Here is an 18,665-nt window from a genome sequence, read left to right on the forward strand (position 1 = left end):
TTTTTGCGCCTATCCAAAAATAGGAGCCTCTGGTCTTTGTGAGTCTTGTCTTTTTTTTTTAGTTCATTTGTATGTTTTGGAGTTTAGTATGACGTCTATTTTCACTGAACTAGTACACATTCTCATTTAAGGGGCAACTGAAGACCACCTCCAGGTGCGGGATTTTCTCGCTGCGTTGAAGGCCCACTGATGGCATTCGGCTGGTATCTGTTCTTTAGTCTGGTTGCTGTCTCTTTGACATATTCCCCAAATTAACTATACAATAATATCAAATATAGAGAATACGTAAAGAAAAATAAAAAAAAATCAACAATTACATTATTTATGTATATTCTGATGAAAATAATCAAAAAGAATAAAATTGATACAGTTGTAAAATTATATTCGTCATTTTTTACTTTTTACTAAAAAAACATTATAATTCAAATAGATCAGGTTCTTTTCATCTTTTTATCTCTTAAAAGGTACAAACGGAAATGACCTCGAGTTGTTTGTAACAACATCTTCAAACACACCTGCAGATGTAACCATTACCGCACCACTTTACTCACCCGGAACAACTCTTGGATCAACCACTGTCAGCAGAGGAAATATAGAAAAAATAAGTCTATCTTACAATCTGAGAGGGACTGGCGTTGAACTAAGCAACAAAGGAATTTTGATTGAGGCTACAGAAGAAATAACAGTGTTTGGAGTTAACAAGGAAACGTACTCTACCGATGGCTTCGTTGCTTTTCCCACCGATACACTTGGAACAGAATACATACTGATCACGTGGTCCTCCGATGGACAGTTTATGATCACCGGTGTAACCGATGGTACTACTGTGACTATTACACTTCCGACATTTGTTTCCACCACCTTATCAGTTAATTACAATGGGAACACATATTCCAACGGCGATTCGTTCACAGTTGTTCTTGATCGCTACCAGACATTTCACTGCTACCAAAGCAACGGTGACTTCACTGGAACAAGGATCGAATCGACGAATCCTGTAACAGTTTTTAGTGGTGCCAGAAAGGTTGGCGTCTTTGATACCATGACAGGTGGCAGCTCTGACCATCTTGTAGAACAGATGATGGCAGTGGACACTTGGGGCAAAGACTTCGTCACCATAAGTACACCAGATAGAAACGCAGGTGATTACTTCAGAATAGTGGCAAGTGAAGATTCTACCACCGTTTCATTGGGCGGTACAACACATGGATCCATAAATGCACACGAATACATTGAACTGAATGTTGACACAGGGGATTATAAAACCATCACATCTGATAAAGCAGTCATGGTCGTTATGTTCGGAAAAACTGTTAGTAACCAGAATGGAGATGCACCTAATGGCGGTGATCCACAGATGACAGTTGTACCACCTCTTCCCCAATTTCCCTCTGACTATACATTTAGCACTGTAGAAACTCCTACTGGCGATTTCACAAATTATGCAGTGGTTGTCATAGATACGTCAAAAGCTTCCGATTTGATGGTAGATAATGTTGCGGCCAGTACAAGTTGGGCTTCTATCTCTGGATCAGCAAGTTTGGTTGCTGCAACGTTCGATATCACACCCGGTTCTCACTCAATCTTCAACAACGACCCTTCTTCAACATTTATGTCCATAGCATTTGGCAATGCTCAGACTAACTCATATGCTTACGCATGTGGATTCAGACTTGCAACTATTAATGGGGTGAGATTTATCTTTATTAAACAATCAAATTTGAGACGTTGTTTAATGTCTGTTTAATTATTTTTTGGTTTGGTTTTGATTAAATCCTCATACAATTAAGAATATTTCAGTTTGTATTCTCTTGAAACCATCTTCGTTTCCGAACTAGCTACAATGTATGTCATACACATTTGTCATAATGATCCAATTGTACGTCTTGCGCATGGGTAACATATTTTTTGTTTGCTGCTTACTTGATATATGAGATGTGTTCGGGAGTTTTGTTTGTCTCTTCCTTATTACATTTATCAAAAAGTTATTCTTTTATAATTCAGCCATGTAGCACCACATCGACAGTGGCTGGTGATATAGTGGATAACGATTGTGATGGATGGATTGACGAGGAAACTGACAATGGCATTGGTAAGTCATATATCTATTTTTTCTTTTAAATGCGATTTACTCATTCTTACTGTATGATACGAAAACAGTTTTTGAGATTATTGTTATGTCTTGTAAAATAGAAAAAGAAGAGATATAATGCATCTGCTGCAGCCAAGAGTGTACTTCTTTCTCAATAATCAGTTTTGATATATTTGAGTTTTCGATTTTGTGTAGGTTTATTTTCATAGTTTTGTATGTCTTTGTGTCAAGTTTTTCTTTCAGTCATTGTCTGTTGTTGCTTAAAGATTACTTTAAAGTAAGGAACTATAGACACTTATTTAAGATACATTTTCATTGAAGTATGTGTAATATAGAATTAACCTCTTCCATTCCAATGTAGGTGCATGGATAACAATTCTACATTTACATCTAAAATTGTATCATTTAATTATAGATGATGATGGTGATGGATTAATAGATGAAGATTTAGCAACTGCTCCACGAGGTGAGTCTTATTTAATTGATTGATTGTGTGTTGCTTCTCGTCCAGTGGCAAATATTTCATGCATGTTCAGGACGATAGTTTTATTTGATGTCAGAGCCGTATAATAATAATATTTTTTGTTATTTATAAAGATACAAGATATTAAAAAGTCTTGGTGCTTTTAAGTCTGTAACATATTTTTAAGAAATGTGTTGGTTTCCTTTATCTGTCATATTGACTTAGTTATAATCTTTTAAGTAATAATGAAGTAATGCCAGTCATCAGAAACATGATGAACGGTTTCCCGTTACATCGTATCGAAAAAAGGAACTACATTTCTAGTTCAAACAAATACCCCAATATAATATGTCAACAAAGAGAGGCAAATGTGACTGTACTGATCTAATAGAATGAATGAATGATTTAAAACAATTATTATGTCTTTTTAATTAAAATAGAGTTTGTGATGTTGACATTCATATAGTGTTACCTGTTCATGGTTTGCACGAATCTGCTGTTTGTTGTTAACCCTTTTAAGATAGAAATAAGATAAAATATCAATGAATTTAAAACAACCCATCATAGACTCCGTATGGTACAATCTTAATAAGGAAGGCGACAGTTTTCGTTTTTCAACTCGCAGGCACTTATCTCTGAAAAAATACCTATTTAATTTATATTAGGTAAAAACAACAAATCAGAATCAGAGGCTCTGATTCAACTGAAGTATGCTATGAACAGAATATTTTTTGAATAAAAAAAAAAAGTTCAAGAACAAATGAAATTACTTTCCTGCGTTTGAAAATGCCTAATCCAATAGTATATTCTCTAATTATTATCATTTAAAAGTGATCTAAGTATAATTTTGTGAACTGAAATGTAGGCTTATAAGAAAAATTCACGTAGTAACAATTAAGTCATAATTATTCTCTTTAAATCTGTGATATATAATGAACAAAAACATGTTGTTCCTTAAAATTATTTAGTGTTGTAATGTTTCGATTTGTAAGGTTAACTTACGGTTTAGTATGTATATCTTCAATACGGCGTTCATGCAATTAAACACTTCTATATAGATGATATTTTCAAAAGTTTTTTTCAACTAATTAATCCTTGAATAACCAAAAAGTCTACTGTCCCTTTACAGAAAGTAGTCGACAAAAAAAAGCATGCACAGAGACAACAAGAATCAAGTTTTTGTATAAAACTATAATAATTCAGGGACTGCATCAATGAAAGATGTTTCTAATTTCACATGGCTAACACACTGTAGTTATGAATAAAACACGAAAAAGTAAAGAAAAGAATAAGGAAAGAATAAGGAAATTTCTAATCCCAAGTCAGATAAATATTTTGTTTATTCCATGTTACATTTTACATTGTTTTATCGTATGTTAATTGCAATCGGAACTAGTCGGCCTTTCTGGTTGCACGAAGAAATAACTTTGTACTGCATAGCGAGAATGGCCGAGTAGTTACGATTGATGTTAATTGGGAAGGGTCTCTTACCATTTTGTTCTCAACTTGATAAAATATTGCATTACTATTCGTCTTCATTATAGGATTAGATAGACGTATTAATATACACGCCAAAGTAGGTCTTAGAATATAGAAACGAAATTGTACGAATTTCATGTGTGTTTGTGTTATATGACAGAATAGTGTCCGGGAGCATTTCGGCGTCAGGCTCTGATAACCTGATACATTTTGTCCACTTTAAACATCCTACCTATATTTACCAATACTAGTGGTCTGGAGACTAACGGCTGACTTTGTCAGTCATCTATGTACACAGACTGTCATCCCAGTCTATTTCTTTACATGACACTATTATACCTTTTTATTTATTCAAACACTCGAACATTTCTCAAGACTACTTATTCTCACCAAAAACAAACTGAACTATCAATGGAAAGAAGACCAGAGAATTGATCTTAGTTAAATTATTCATATGATAAAGTAAACTATTTGCTCTAACTTTCTATACGGGATGTATCGTTTTGTTTGCCTTTTTACTGTCATGACTTGATCACACAAGTTGACAAACAACGTGTTAGGAACTGAAATATACACTGTATATATGTGGAACAACTATATTGTGAAAATGTTCTTTCATGATTGTGACGAAAACTAAGAAAGGTGTGTGTCTTTTCAGTAGCTTATTGTGTCAATGACAACACGTCATATTTATCTTTGTTGTTTCTGAACAGATCATAATTTTAAAAAATGTTGGATGTTACTATTGATTACATATCTTTTAATACAAACAAGTGTGGACACATATGAGTGTGGATAGTATGTTTGGATGTTTGACAGTGTCTTATGACAAAAGGAGTTCTATGTTTTTCCTATATGGTGTTATTAGTTGTGTTGCACGAAGACAAACAATCTGAGCATTAGGAGTGTTGTTTATTTATTATTTAGTTTTGATGTTCAAGACGGGCATGGAAGAGAAATTAATTGCATTAGTTACCAAATGATTATGTTAGAATATGTTCCACATCTTTGATTTTGGATACATTTTGTAGCTAGGAGAGCAACACATAATACATTTTTCTAGGTTCATTTTTTCATGTGGTTTTTTTTTTCTAAAAGGGAGATGACATCTAGATTTGAGAACATGATATAAGGAGCCTGTAATTCAGTGGTTGTCGTTTGTTTATGTGTTACATATTCGTTCTCATTTATTTTTAGTAAATAAGGCCGTTAGTCTTCCCGTTTAAATTGTTTTACATTGTCATTTCAGGGCCTTTTTATAGATGATTATGCGGAATTGGCTTTGCTCATTGTTGATGGTCTTACGGTGACCTGTAGTTGTTAATTTCTGTGTCATTTTGGTCTCTTGTGGAGAATTATCTCATTGGCAATCATACCACATCTTTTTTTTATATGTATTTGCTTACTATTTGTATGGTTCTATTTATATTAGTAAATAATTTTGTTAAAGGATCGAATTGTTCCTCAGATTAGAATACATTTATTGGATTTTAGTGATGACAATGCCTGAGAAGATGCTAGGGCTAGATGAGCTAGGAAGTAAACTTCTGTGCTGACTTTTATCAATTCTTTGATAATATTTACTCCAAAGCTGGTCGAAGCAAAAAAAAGTTGACAAATATGAAAATGATTTCACCAAAAGAACTTTTTTGAGCATGCTTCAAAGACTCAAAACTGCTCCAAAAGTAATCTGACTAATAGAATTTCAAGCATGTCAAGTGGATATTATCAACATCTACTTAATTAGTCTTAATATGTCTAAATATCTAAAAAGTTATAGTATTCAAAAGGTATAGCAAAATTATTCTCTTTTCATTTTTGTTTGTTATATAGATACAAATATAAGTGATACATGTACCACAAATACAGTATGTGTTGTGGTATGAAAGTGTAGTAATTAACATTTACTGTTACAATGTTAATTCACACAAATTTATTAGAAATAAACAATTGAATGAAAAATGTTAAACATGTACAATGAAACATAGTTTTAGAAATCAATTAGGCCAGATAGGCCTTATAATTTTTTTAAAACATAATCGAATGACCATTTACACTCAGGACCAAGTCATCAGTAGGCAGTACAGATGTATTAAAACAACCTAGCATCATATTGCTAGTAGCGGGAGTAGCATTGTCGGGTAAATTTGTTCTGTTATTTGGAGTAGGTTTCGGCCTCAATTTTCAAGTTCATCTTACGAAAAAATTTAGACGCTTTTTAAACACTTAAGTGTCTATTTCAATTGATTCAATTAGTTTATGGGAAAGATTTTAACTGATTACGTCATTAAAAATGCTCCGATTCAAGCTTAAATATGAAAAATCTATCAAATATGCCAAAAATCGTCACTTTTCAGATGGTTTTTGTCAAAAATGAATGTGGCCGCATCCGTGTTCATCCTCAACCTTTATATATATTATGTATTATCATAAAATACAACTTACATTTCAATATTATGGATGAACACGAATGCGGCCACTTTCGTTTCAGACGGAAACCGTCTAAAATTTAACTAAAATGATCAAATTGTGAAGATTTCAGTAACTTAGCACGACTTAATGATGCTAGTACTCGATATATATGCATTTTATTGTCAAAAACAGCCCATATTTATATAGCAGAAGCATTCTACTTTTCAATAAATATCTTAACGATTACATATTCACAATTTTCTAAAACTGCTATATTTTGGGGCCAAAAATGGGTCTTACTGAACCTACTCCTTTGGTCAAAGGACATATAATGTTTGGTTCAAATCGATATATGCTTTTTATCTCCCTATTACTTACATTGAAGAAAGAGATGATACTACTTTGACAAATCCTTGTACATGAGAGTTGTCTGTCAATTCTTTATTTCACAAAGAATGAATTGCATAACAATGAACTGAGCTCAAAGCAAAGCACTTTAATAATACACTTAGACAAAGAGCTAAATCCAGTGATATACTTTGTACTGCAGGTTCTTCATGAACATCCATTGACCATAAACATATCTCAATAAAATGCCATACTACATGGTTGGATCAGAAGTCCTGAAAAAGACATGTTTTTTTTTATTGTATTTTAGGTATATATGCACAGGTTAAAACTTTCTTGTGGTATAATCATTCAGTATCTAGCAACTATCAATTTGCTTCATGCACAAATTGATATAGGTTGAGCGCTCCTCTGTTGGAAATAAGAACACACCTCCTGGCTCCACCTAATTTAAGTCAACTGATGAAGAAACATTCAAAACTATAAAATGTTATCCAAGACTTCAGTGTCTATTTACCATTGCCACTGAAACAGTGATATGTACACATATATACATGCAAGACTAAAATTTTAAAGTACTACATATATAAGACCAAAACTGATATTCGGTCTTTACTACATCTTCATTCCCCAAGTCATTTTCAAATTTTCCAAATTTAGCTATATTTAAGCTAACTACTCCTCACACACATGTATAGATTATCAGTTTTTCTACACATGAGTATAGTAAGATATTTGCCAGTGAGCCGCAATGAATATTTTTAGCGGGGTGAGCCCAGCTAATGAGCTAATTAAAAATGAATCAAATTGTGTACTCAGTCAGAGTTGTTGATATTTTAAGGTATCTTTACAAAGAAAACCTGCAAATCTCAGTGACAATTCAGCACTTTTCATAAAGGGGTGGCCTCTGACTTTCCAAAGGGCTGCCCACTCCTGTCAAGCTTTGATGATTTCCTATATAATCAACTAAATTTTCCCCACCAATAGGAGGATCTAGGGGGCAGACCCCTCCCCCCTTTTCGTTGGAAAAATTTTGTTGATTATATAGGGAATCACTGAAGCATGACTGGAGCGGGCCCCACCTTATGAAAAGTTCTGGATCCGCCACTGCCACCCCCTGGGTCTGTCTTTGCATCTGTTTATGGTTCTGCGTAATAGTACCAATACTGGTTTTTTTTTCACCTACTTTACTTGGCCCTAGACAGTTGCTTATCTGGTTAAGGTTCTATCACTAGCTTTTCTTAGACTAGAGATTTCATGCGTACAAATTAAACCGGACCTCAAACGCATGTACCACAGACGAAAAGAGACAAATAATTTTATTTATCGGTCGTCCAACTGTCTATATCAATCTGCTCAGCTCTTAATAAAACTCCATATCACGGCTTTGTGACGTCAAATATGTTGACCTGGCCTTAATAACTTTGACCCGGACATATCAGCGACGTCATAATGTTTGAACCAACGTTGATAAGTTTGACCTGAACTTATCAAGTCAACTTCCGGTTGCTGGTGAAACTAAGACAATACTTCCTAAAGACGCAAATACAGCCCGATAAATCGATTATCAGGTTATCGGCATATTAATATTGTAAAATATCAGCTGCTCGACATAATATGAAGGCTTTTTGATCTCGTTCGCTGCGCTTACCCGACAAAAAGCTTCATATTATGTCACGCAGCTGATATTTTACGATATCAACATGCAGACAACCTGATAATCGGTACATAATAACCTTGAGTTTACTTCCACTACTGCTATGCAAACCAAAAAACAGACACTAAAATATCATAAAATAGCGATTGAAAGATTGATTGCACTTTGAATGTATAATAGTTCAGACTGAGACACGTGTTACATGAGGAGCTGGTTTGTTTACAAATAATAATGTCACGTGATCACTCACTGACGTCACAATTTGCATCGATCTTGCAGTACACTAGACAGTTCGCTCAAACAGTTCCCATCATCATGCAACGCATATGTGATTGGTTATCAAATAATACAGAAATAATGCATGTACAGTTTTAGAAGAAATTAGTTCATCAAATAGATTAGATTTTCACTTTTGACACGAATAGGTCGGGTTGACATTTCTGTCATCGGGGATAATATTGAGATAAATGGGATTAAACTGACCGTCAAAGATGTCTAGAGAAGCACATCTGGAGAACTTTAACATAAATAAGCCATACTTACCAAAATTACTCTATATTAATAAACCCTATGTCAGTGAAATTTCACAATGATTGCGATAAACAATTTTGATACTGACGATGATGCTGGTCAAGGTTAAATTGGCGCAAAAAATATTCTTACTCCCATTGCTTAACGTAATAAAGTTTGTATAGAATTGAATTTGACTGAAGTTCAGCATACAAAAAAACGTGGATATGCAGAAGCATGACAATATATTACTGATAAAGTGTGTATATATTTCTGTAAACGAAGTTGCCTGTATACTTCACTTTGTGAATCGGTTTATTAACCCTTTGAACCCAGGGTCGAAGTTCAAGATGTTAACATATTAACGGAAAGTTTTTTTGGTTGCTTTTACATCATTGGGGCCATCTATTTTCATTGCGAGGTTTCACATATTTCAAATGGAATTATAGAAAAAATAGAATGTTGTTAGCAGAATCAAAACAGAAAATGATGAACACTTGATTATTTTTAGCAATACATAAATTGGATTGAGGGTCTGTGTATTCACATTATTTGTAAATCTCTCCTTATTTCTGTGAAGCATGTGCTTTACATCGAGGCTTGCTATGCTTTACATCGACGCCACAGTGCTTCAACCAATTAGGGAATGTTTATTTGGGGCATTCGACCTATTCTAACTCAGATTTTTGGACATTTTAATCCAAATTATTTAATGAATGGCTATTAGTTATTTTGAATTTATTGAACCATAAAACTAATTTTTGACTCTTCACATTAAATAATCCGGGAAGCGGATTATGTAAAATGTGAAGAGTCAAAAATTAGTTTTTTGGTTCAATAAAATCAAAATAAATTATTGCCATTCATTATAAATGAATTTCTATCAAAACTAAGGCTTAAAGAACTTTTTATATTATTTATATTAACAATAACAACATACACAAATGCTGGCGTATGAATACACGTCAAAGTGGGCGTGTCGCCATCAAAATTGACAACATTGAAAATAAACTAATAATTTTAACCAATCAGAAGACAGTAAAAACACAAAATTTATTTATAGAAAAATGGAATATTGTTAGTACATATAAAATATAAAATGATGAATACTTTTAGTTAAAGATGAATTGGATGGGGGTTCTGTATATTCACATTATTTGTACAACTCTCCTTACTGGTGCCATATTTTGGAATTTCCGTGACCTAAATGGTTAGGGAAAATTAATATTTTTATATGTAGTATCACTACTGGACGAAATAACAACTGTCCATACCAGTAACAGTCGTTCTAAGACTGTAATTGTTTGTTAAAGTTGTAACAGTTGTAAAATTTTACTGTTTCAGTTATTTTGTGACTGTCCCAACTTTTAAAGTGTTTGTCTCCAACATAAATCGACTGCAACAACGCTAGAAATAGCTGTCACAAACATTAAAGGACTGATACAACTAATTTCGAGTTGTAACAGTTGGTTTACAACTGTCCCAACTCGGAAAACGTTGTAACAGTCATAAATAAACTGTTCAAACGCCAAAAATGTTGTCACAGTTATAATACGACTATTGCAACCCTTTGAAAGTTGTAACAGTTATTTAATAACTGCCCCAACACGCAAAACGTTGAAACAGTCGTTAATAAACTGTTTAAACGTCGAAAAGGTTGTTACAGTTAAAATATGATTGCTACAACCATTAATTTATAAATGTCGCAACTTTCAAATATTGGTAGTCATTTTATAGACCTAAAAGTCACGGATACCAAATTTCTATCTGACAGTCCGGGATAGGTTAAATTGTTTTAAATACAATCACATCGTATGCAATTTTTTAAAAAGGTTGTTATAAAAAAAAAGACACAACTGCCACACCCATTTAATACATTAGTATAAATAGAAACTGATTGTAAAAACAAAAAACAAATTGAAATATCTGCCGCTGAAAATTTTGGGATTCCCCGCTTATCTGGTAATCTTGTAAATTAATAACGCAATTGACACTCCCTTGTCTCGCATCTCTTCGAAAAAAATCAGACCACTGTTAGATACCTGCAATTTCACAAGGGACTGGTTTATGCGCATTTAATGCTTAAAAACATATAGTTTAATATATGCACCTGTCAGATAAATTGAACAAGGTGTCTCAATTTATTTATAAAAAAAAATGTATCTTTAACTATAACATAAGACACTTTTCGAAATAATCATAATGACAACGTTTTAATTTTTATAACCTAGTTGTGAAATCATTCATGCATGCAAGGTTTTACCTCCAATACCCGTAGATTTACAAATCACATTTAATACTTCATAATTCATAATAACGGTCAATATACTATAAACCCAGCGGGAATATACACACTTGTCAAACTTATCCCCATAGAAAACTGCCGAGGGCTTAGTTCATACGACATGGACACTTTTAGAATTAATTTGTTTGTTTTTAAGCTCTTGTGACTATTTGAAAATTATAAAAGTTACTGTACTCGGTTCTAACCATTTTGATTTATAAATTGAAAAAAATCTAAGTTATGCTGAACTCATATTTCTCATATGAATTGTTTTACATTGTCATTAGTAATATGTTAGAAACTGTAAGCTTTGTAATATTTGTAATGTTTGTTCTTTATGAGGGCCTCAAGGTAGCTTAGAGAAAGTCATTACTTACTTACTATTTTACATGTGGCCTTTTATAGCCGACTGGCCTTTTATAGCCGACTAGCCTATGCAGTATGGGCTTTGCTCATTGTTGAAGGCTGTACAGTGACCTACATGTACAGTTGTTAATTTCTGTGTCATTTTGGTCTCTTGTGGAGAGTTGTCTCATCATGCTCATTGACAATCATACCAGTGTAACCACATCTTCTTTTTTACATCATATACATACATGTACAAATGTATATACAATTTTTTTTATCCAATTACAAAATGTACTTGTATAAGAGAGCATCTCACTGTTAGAAAAACAGTATTTTTACATGCAGTCACTAAACCATGAAAATGAGGTCAGGTGCAATGGACATATAATGACAGACTGAAACTTCATAACATATTAGCTATCTGAATACAAAAATTGATAAGAAGATAAGAAGCATCCAGCTCTTTCAGCTTTTAAAATGTAAAGCTTTATAAAAAAGTTCACGTCATCAGCCCAAGATTGTAATACCTATGTCCTGCATACAATCAACTTTAAAAGACTTTTGTGGAAGGCAAGACAATAAATGTAAAATGATACTTTGAAGTACATGTATTGTTTAATGTTTTTGACCAGTATAAAATGACAGTTCAGAATGAACATTAATTTAGATGATTATATTAATATACTGTATGTACATTCAGACTCTTACATTTGTATATAAGTACAGCAAGCAGTGACCCACCACGACAGACCTTCATGGGTAATCAAGGTAGTTTAAGTTAACTTGGGGGTACATATAACAATAGGAACATGAGGAATGCAAGCATTAACTTCAGATGTGATGTACTATAAATTTCACACAAATCAGATATTCTCAATTTCCAAATTTATATAAATTTATTATCCAAGGTATTCATGAATTCAGATATGATGCACTATTGATATTCACTGAAACTATGATTTTTTTTATTAATCCAATTTGCTATTCTTGAATAACCATCCAAGGTATTTCATAGAATTCAAATATGATGCACTATGATATTAATATTCCCAGAAAACTTTGAATTCTCTTAATTCCAAATTATTATTTCAATTTCAAATGAATTAATTATCAAAGGTATTCACTGTCATCAAGTAATGTAGTCTTTTTTTTCAAATTGTAAGTTTGCTATTTGTACAATGCACAATTTTCTTCTTGTCCAATTTATTATGAAATCCCATCAACATCATGGCTTATTGCTGTAAGCCCTATTTGTTATTTCCAAAAACACCAAAGTCAGTAACACCAAATTATGAATTAATCCACTGTTTCACAATTTACAGCTACAGGTATGCAAGATACGTAGTGTCACCTATACTTTTTAACTATTTTGATATGAGCGTCACTGATGAGTCTTATGTAGACGAAACGCGCGTCTGGCGTATAAAATTATAATCCTGGTACTTTTGATAACTATTTACACCACTGGGTCGATGCCACTGCTGGTGGACGTTTCGTCCCCGAGGGTATCACCAGCCCAGTAGTCAGCACTTCGGTGTTGACATGAATATCAATTATATGGTCATTTTTATAAATTTTCTGTTTACAAAACTTTTAAATTTTTCGAAAAACTAAGGATTTTCTTACCCCAGGAGTAGATTACCTTAGCCGTATTTGGCACAACTTTTGGGAATTTTGGGTCCTCAATGCTCTTCAACTTTGTATTTGTTTGGCTTTTTAACTATTTTGATATGAGCGTCACTGATGAGTCTTATGTAGACGAAACGCGCGTCTGGCGTATAAAATTATAATCCTGGTACTTTTGATAACTATTTACACCACTGGGTCGATGCCACTGCTGGTGGACGTTTCGTCCCCGAGGGTATCACCAGCCCAGTAGTCAGCACTTCGGTGTTGACATGAATATCAATTATATGGTCATTTTTATAAATTTTCTGTTTACAAAACTTTTAAATTTTTCGAAAAACTAAGGATTTTCTTACCCCAGGAGTAGATTACCTTAGCCGTATTTGGCACAACTTTTGGGAATTTTGGGTCCTCAATGCTCTTCAACTTTGTATTTGTTTGGCTTTTTAACTATTTTGATATGAGCGTCACTGATGAGTCTTATGTAGACGAAACGCGCGTCTGGCGTATAAAATTATAATCCTGGTACTTTTGATAACTATCTATACATGCTATATGTATTTCCTTTTTATGCCGGCTTCATAATCTGGCTGGGAATCATGCTCAAACCAATGAGAATTCTACAAACAAAAAAACATATATTAAGAATAAAGTATTGAAACTTATCTAATATTGTATGATTATCATGATTATAATTACTTAACCCTTTACTCCATGGAAATTATTTTTTAACATACTTGATTTGCATAGGATTTTTCAATAAAAAAAAATCATCAGGTTTAAAGTATTAAAATGCATTGTTAAAACAAATATTTCATCAATGAAATTCCAGTCAGATATTCTCATGAATAACCTGTTTATATTAGATACAACTTTTATTAAGTCTGATTCTCATATGTCTTCGGCAAGACGTTTTAACTGAGGCACTACACAGGTGTCAAAAGGCGTCATTATGGAGTAAAGGGGGTGGCGTCAAAAAGCGTCATTATGGAGGAAAGGGTTAATACTTCTTTAAATTTATACATGTTATATAGAAGATATATTCATGTACAAATACTAGTGATCATAATTTCTTGGCAACAAAGTTCTATGATGTACACAAATGAATTTATGAGACTTATACAATTGAATTTATATGTATGAGAAGAAGAATAAAAGTTACCCTTTTTTTGGGGTTCTATTTCAAAAAAATATGTTCTCTCTTTCTACATTAATGTTTTCTTAAGTGTGTACTTCATTGAAGGGTTACTGTCTAATTGATGCTAGCACTATATAAGATTGTTTTGATCAATTATTTAAAGCCAGAAAAAGTTATTTCTCTCTAAAACATAACAGGTGATTTCTTTGGATCATTTTAATAGGAAATAAATGCTACAAAGATGACCAAAAAAAATGCATTGTTGAATGTCATTTTGTGTCATGAATGAATAAACCTTTTTTTTTTTAAAGTAAATCATGAAATGTAGAATCTTTGTTCAAAGGCAAAACCCTTTCTTTAATTTAAACAGTTTTAGCTACCTAAAAAAAGCTAGTATTTCCTTCTTGTGATTAGTAGTAATAAGATGAGTTTAATTTGACATCTTAATTACCCGGTATACTTTTAACTTATTACAGCTTGTATTAAATAATGCTTTCAAAATTGTGGTTTATTTAACCAGACAACACATTTTCTTTATTTTATATTAGAATTTACCCATTTTTATGTTGATAAATCAATACTTGGCTGCATGACTTAGACATGTTAGATAAACTTTTAATATAATATCCAAAATAAAAGATTATATCCTGTTGTTTCATATTTTTCATAATTTTAAATTACTTTCAATTATAAATTTATCCACAATTTGAAAAGGACATTTTAAATTTATTAATATCATTATAAAATCATCTTCAATACCCATGACATTTCAATTTTCATCCCTCTCAAGGCAATAAACTCATGAAACTGTTGTGTCTTAATCTGTTTATTACATATAACATGTATATAAGAAGTCCTGATAATTAACTTTTCAGTGTTAACATCCTGATTATTACCTTTTTAATATCACATTTACATGGTCATGAACTGGGCTCAGTAAATATTTTTTTTAAATTATTTATTTTTGAAGTTGAATTATATAAACATGTAAAACATGTTAAGTATCTTTTAAACCAAATTGATCTGAGCATGAAGGTAATATTTAAATCCATGATCTGAGACATACCATGTAGTTAATTAAGTTGTTTTTTTGTAATACAAATTTAAAATATCTATAAAATTCATAAAACGCTTAAGTATAGGCCATGTTTACATAATATAATATGTTTGCCTTACAGATAGTTGTTTTGTATCACCCCCCACATACTGAATGTTAAACATATAAAAATAAATATAAATAAAATATTTTAATAATTTGGAAAAGGCAAAATACATGTATCTGAAATCAGATGTGAATAAGCATGATGAAAGGAGATGTGGAATATATATATCAATGATACAGCAACCAAACAATGAAGTAGTCAAAGAACAATTTAACACATGTAGAAAATATGACTGTTGAATGGAAAGTCCTTTAACAGCGGAATAAATTAAAAGACACTTGAAACATGTTTAAAAGGAGATGATGGGTATATATGCAAAAGAGAAAGCAGCCCCAAGACCAAAACAAGTTAATAGGCATAATTGAATTTTGACTAACTATGCTAACTGGGCAAATATATAAAAAGTTAAACTGACAAGAGTTCACATGAAAATAAATATAGTTACACTGATTTGATTAATAGTTCTTGATTGATAATATGAGACATGCTTTAGAATTGTAACATATATCCATGTTTTGTTATTCTTGACTTAGAAATTATTTTAAATATATATATACATGCATACTCAAACATGCTAGTTTCACAGTTTACACATAAATATTTGCTTTGTCATAATATTCAACTTGAATATATTCTCAATTTAAAAAAAATCCAGTAAGAAATATTTCAAGCAAATTTAGGATGAGTCGTGCAGTTTTCAATACATTAACATACAAGTCAGGACAGGAGCCTGCAATTCAGTGGTTGTCGTTTGTTTATGTGTTACATATTTGTTTTTCGTTCATTTTCTTATATAAATAAGGCCGTTAGTTTTCTCGTTTGAATTGTTTTACATTATCAGGGCCTTTTGTAGCTGACTATGCGGTATGGACTTTGCTCATTGTTGAAGGCCGTACGGTGACCTGTAGTTGTTAATGTCTGTGTCATTTTGATCTCTTGTGGACAGTTGTCTCATTGGCAATCATACCACATCTTCTTTTTTATATACAATATAAATATAGGTTTTGTAGTAGACCATCCCACAAAAACAAACCATTGTGAATGCCCCACATCATCATGTAGGGTGTAACACAGTAAGATGATGAACAGGATGGATCCAGCCATTTAAAAAAAGGGGGTCCCAAACCAGGATCAGGATAAAGGGGAGTTCTAACTAAATGTACCCTTTCAAATGCAATTGATCTTCTAAAAAGGTGGGGTTACAATCCCGGGAAAAATTTTTACAAGCCCAAATTCTTACTTTGCCTTGGAACATTCTACTATATATATAGAAAGATGTGTAATATGCAAGAGTGAGGTGATATAGAACGTCGATTCATACCTGGTGCATACATGAAGCATGAGGGTAGGCACGAAATGTGCATATTTTCCCGGACCCATTTTCCCTTCAAAATAGTGGATCCATGATTATTCTGACAGACATCATGCTTTAAAATATTGTTCATTTCTACTCACCGATTGAAATTTCCAGCTCATCCGTTATATTGTATGTAGTTTCCCTCTACCATGCATGTCTACGATTTTTTGTAAATGCAGACTAGACTGGTATAGAACAAGGTGATTATATATAGCGGGATCCAGTTGAAAGGCAAACGCCTGAATCTGACAGATAGAGGTCAATTTGTCGACAAAAAAAGAACCCGTATGTAAAATGTTTACGCCCACAAACAGCGCCACCTATAATTTTTTCTGCGGCATCTTTGAGAACGATGTCCCATTCTGTAGTAAATTAAAACATTAAATTAACTAAAACATAGAAAAGTAAGTGTAAAACACAAATTGAAAGATATATTTGCAGATGACTGTTTATGCATGATACGCTGGCAATGTGCGCAATGTCCTTTAATCCAAGACTGAAAATTAGTTTGTTTCCTACGTCAAGATGGCGGATTTCAATGTTTACATTTTTTCACCTATTTATAATCTGACACAAATTCGTATCCAATCATTTATTAGCAATTTTATTATTGATCTTTGAAGATCATCCAATTAAATTTGCCGTTAGAAAGTGGCTACACGTTACCAGCCGTCGTTACAAAGTAGCCATGTGTTTTGTGGGGATACCTTGGGAATGTTGTGTATTCAAAAGTTACGGTAAAAATCAATGTTATCTTCCTTATATTTCCATGCATACACAATTTATAACAGCAAATCCATTCTTAACAGACCCCATATGGTAAACGGACATATTTTACTGTCTGCTTGAGCAAAAATTTGTGTAAATAAGTCTGATGGGTCGTTTTGAATTCAAGCACAGCAGACAAACACGTGGTAGATTGTTTATGTTTGAAAGTGTGTTTACCTGAATTGCACGTTGATGTTACTATATACTTACCAATAACCTTTATCGTGTTATACTTTCAAGAGTTATATAATACATCTTACCCAAGAAATACGTCTAGGTAGGTGCAGGGACTTCCTTTACTTGGTCCTTAACTAGTGAGGGTGTAATGATACATTACAGCATTTTTTGCATTTGATATATTTCATGTACATGTACATTTTATGTACACAAAGAACAATAAAGTAAATGAACGTACATGGGTTTAATTCCCACCCTAGGTATACATTTTGACTCTCATAACAGGTTGGAACAAATAGAACAGATAGCAATTGACAATAATGTAATGCTAAAATGCTAATTGATGGGGTTAAATCATCAACATCATTTTTTCTAGTATACAGCAGCTCCTCTAAGGATTAGTAAGGGCATACTTTACTAAAAGTCCAGTGGCTATAAGTCCTGTCTTTTTTGCCTCTGATATTTACTTATTTATATTATAATTTCTAATGTTCTCTTGTGCATGTAGTAAGGCAAAAGCTATTGTTACTCTTATTTTCCTCATTTGCCTTAAAACAATGGAATGTATTGATTGTTGATGTATGTAAAGTGACTTGTGATTTAACTGTCACTGCTAACAGAGACTTGGACTCTGGTGATAAGTTTCCAGAATGTTATCTCATTGGCAACTATACCATAAATGTCAGTTTCCCCTTTATAAGTTTTAAGAAAAGAATTTAATGATAATATAATAATAAGTTGTAAAAAAATTGAAAAGTTAAACACAAGTGCCAAATCTAATTGGCTTTTCATTCAAGAAAACCTAGAGGCATTGAAAAGTGTTGAAAAATAAATGTTTTGAAC

At 32.6% G+C, this 18,665-nt stretch overlaps 1 protein-coding gene across 1 annotated transcript in view; it reads left to right on the top strand.

Moving 5' to 3' along the window:
• The window catches only part of LOC139521352 (uncharacterized), a 48,149-nt gene that overhangs the window by 21,142 nt on the left and 8,342 nt on the right, over window positions 1-18,665 (top strand). The window contains exons 11-13 of the mRNA XM_071314830.1: window positions 465-1,690; window positions 2,005-2,092; window positions 2,508-2,558. Of these exons, the coding sequence (XP_071170931.1) occupies window positions 465-1,690; window positions 2,005-2,092; window positions 2,508-2,558 (1,365 nt within the window). The remainder of the gene's footprint in view (window positions 1-464; window positions 1,691-2,004; window positions 2,093-2,507; window positions 2,559-18,665) is intronic.

The sequence above is a fragment of the Mytilus edulis genome, chromosome 4 (genome assembly GCF_963676685.1).
Source record: "Mytilus edulis chromosome 4, xbMytEdul2.2, whole genome shotgun sequence".
NCBI classification, from domain to species: domain Eukaryota; kingdom Metazoa; phylum Mollusca; class Bivalvia; order Mytilida; family Mytilidae; genus Mytilus; species Mytilus edulis.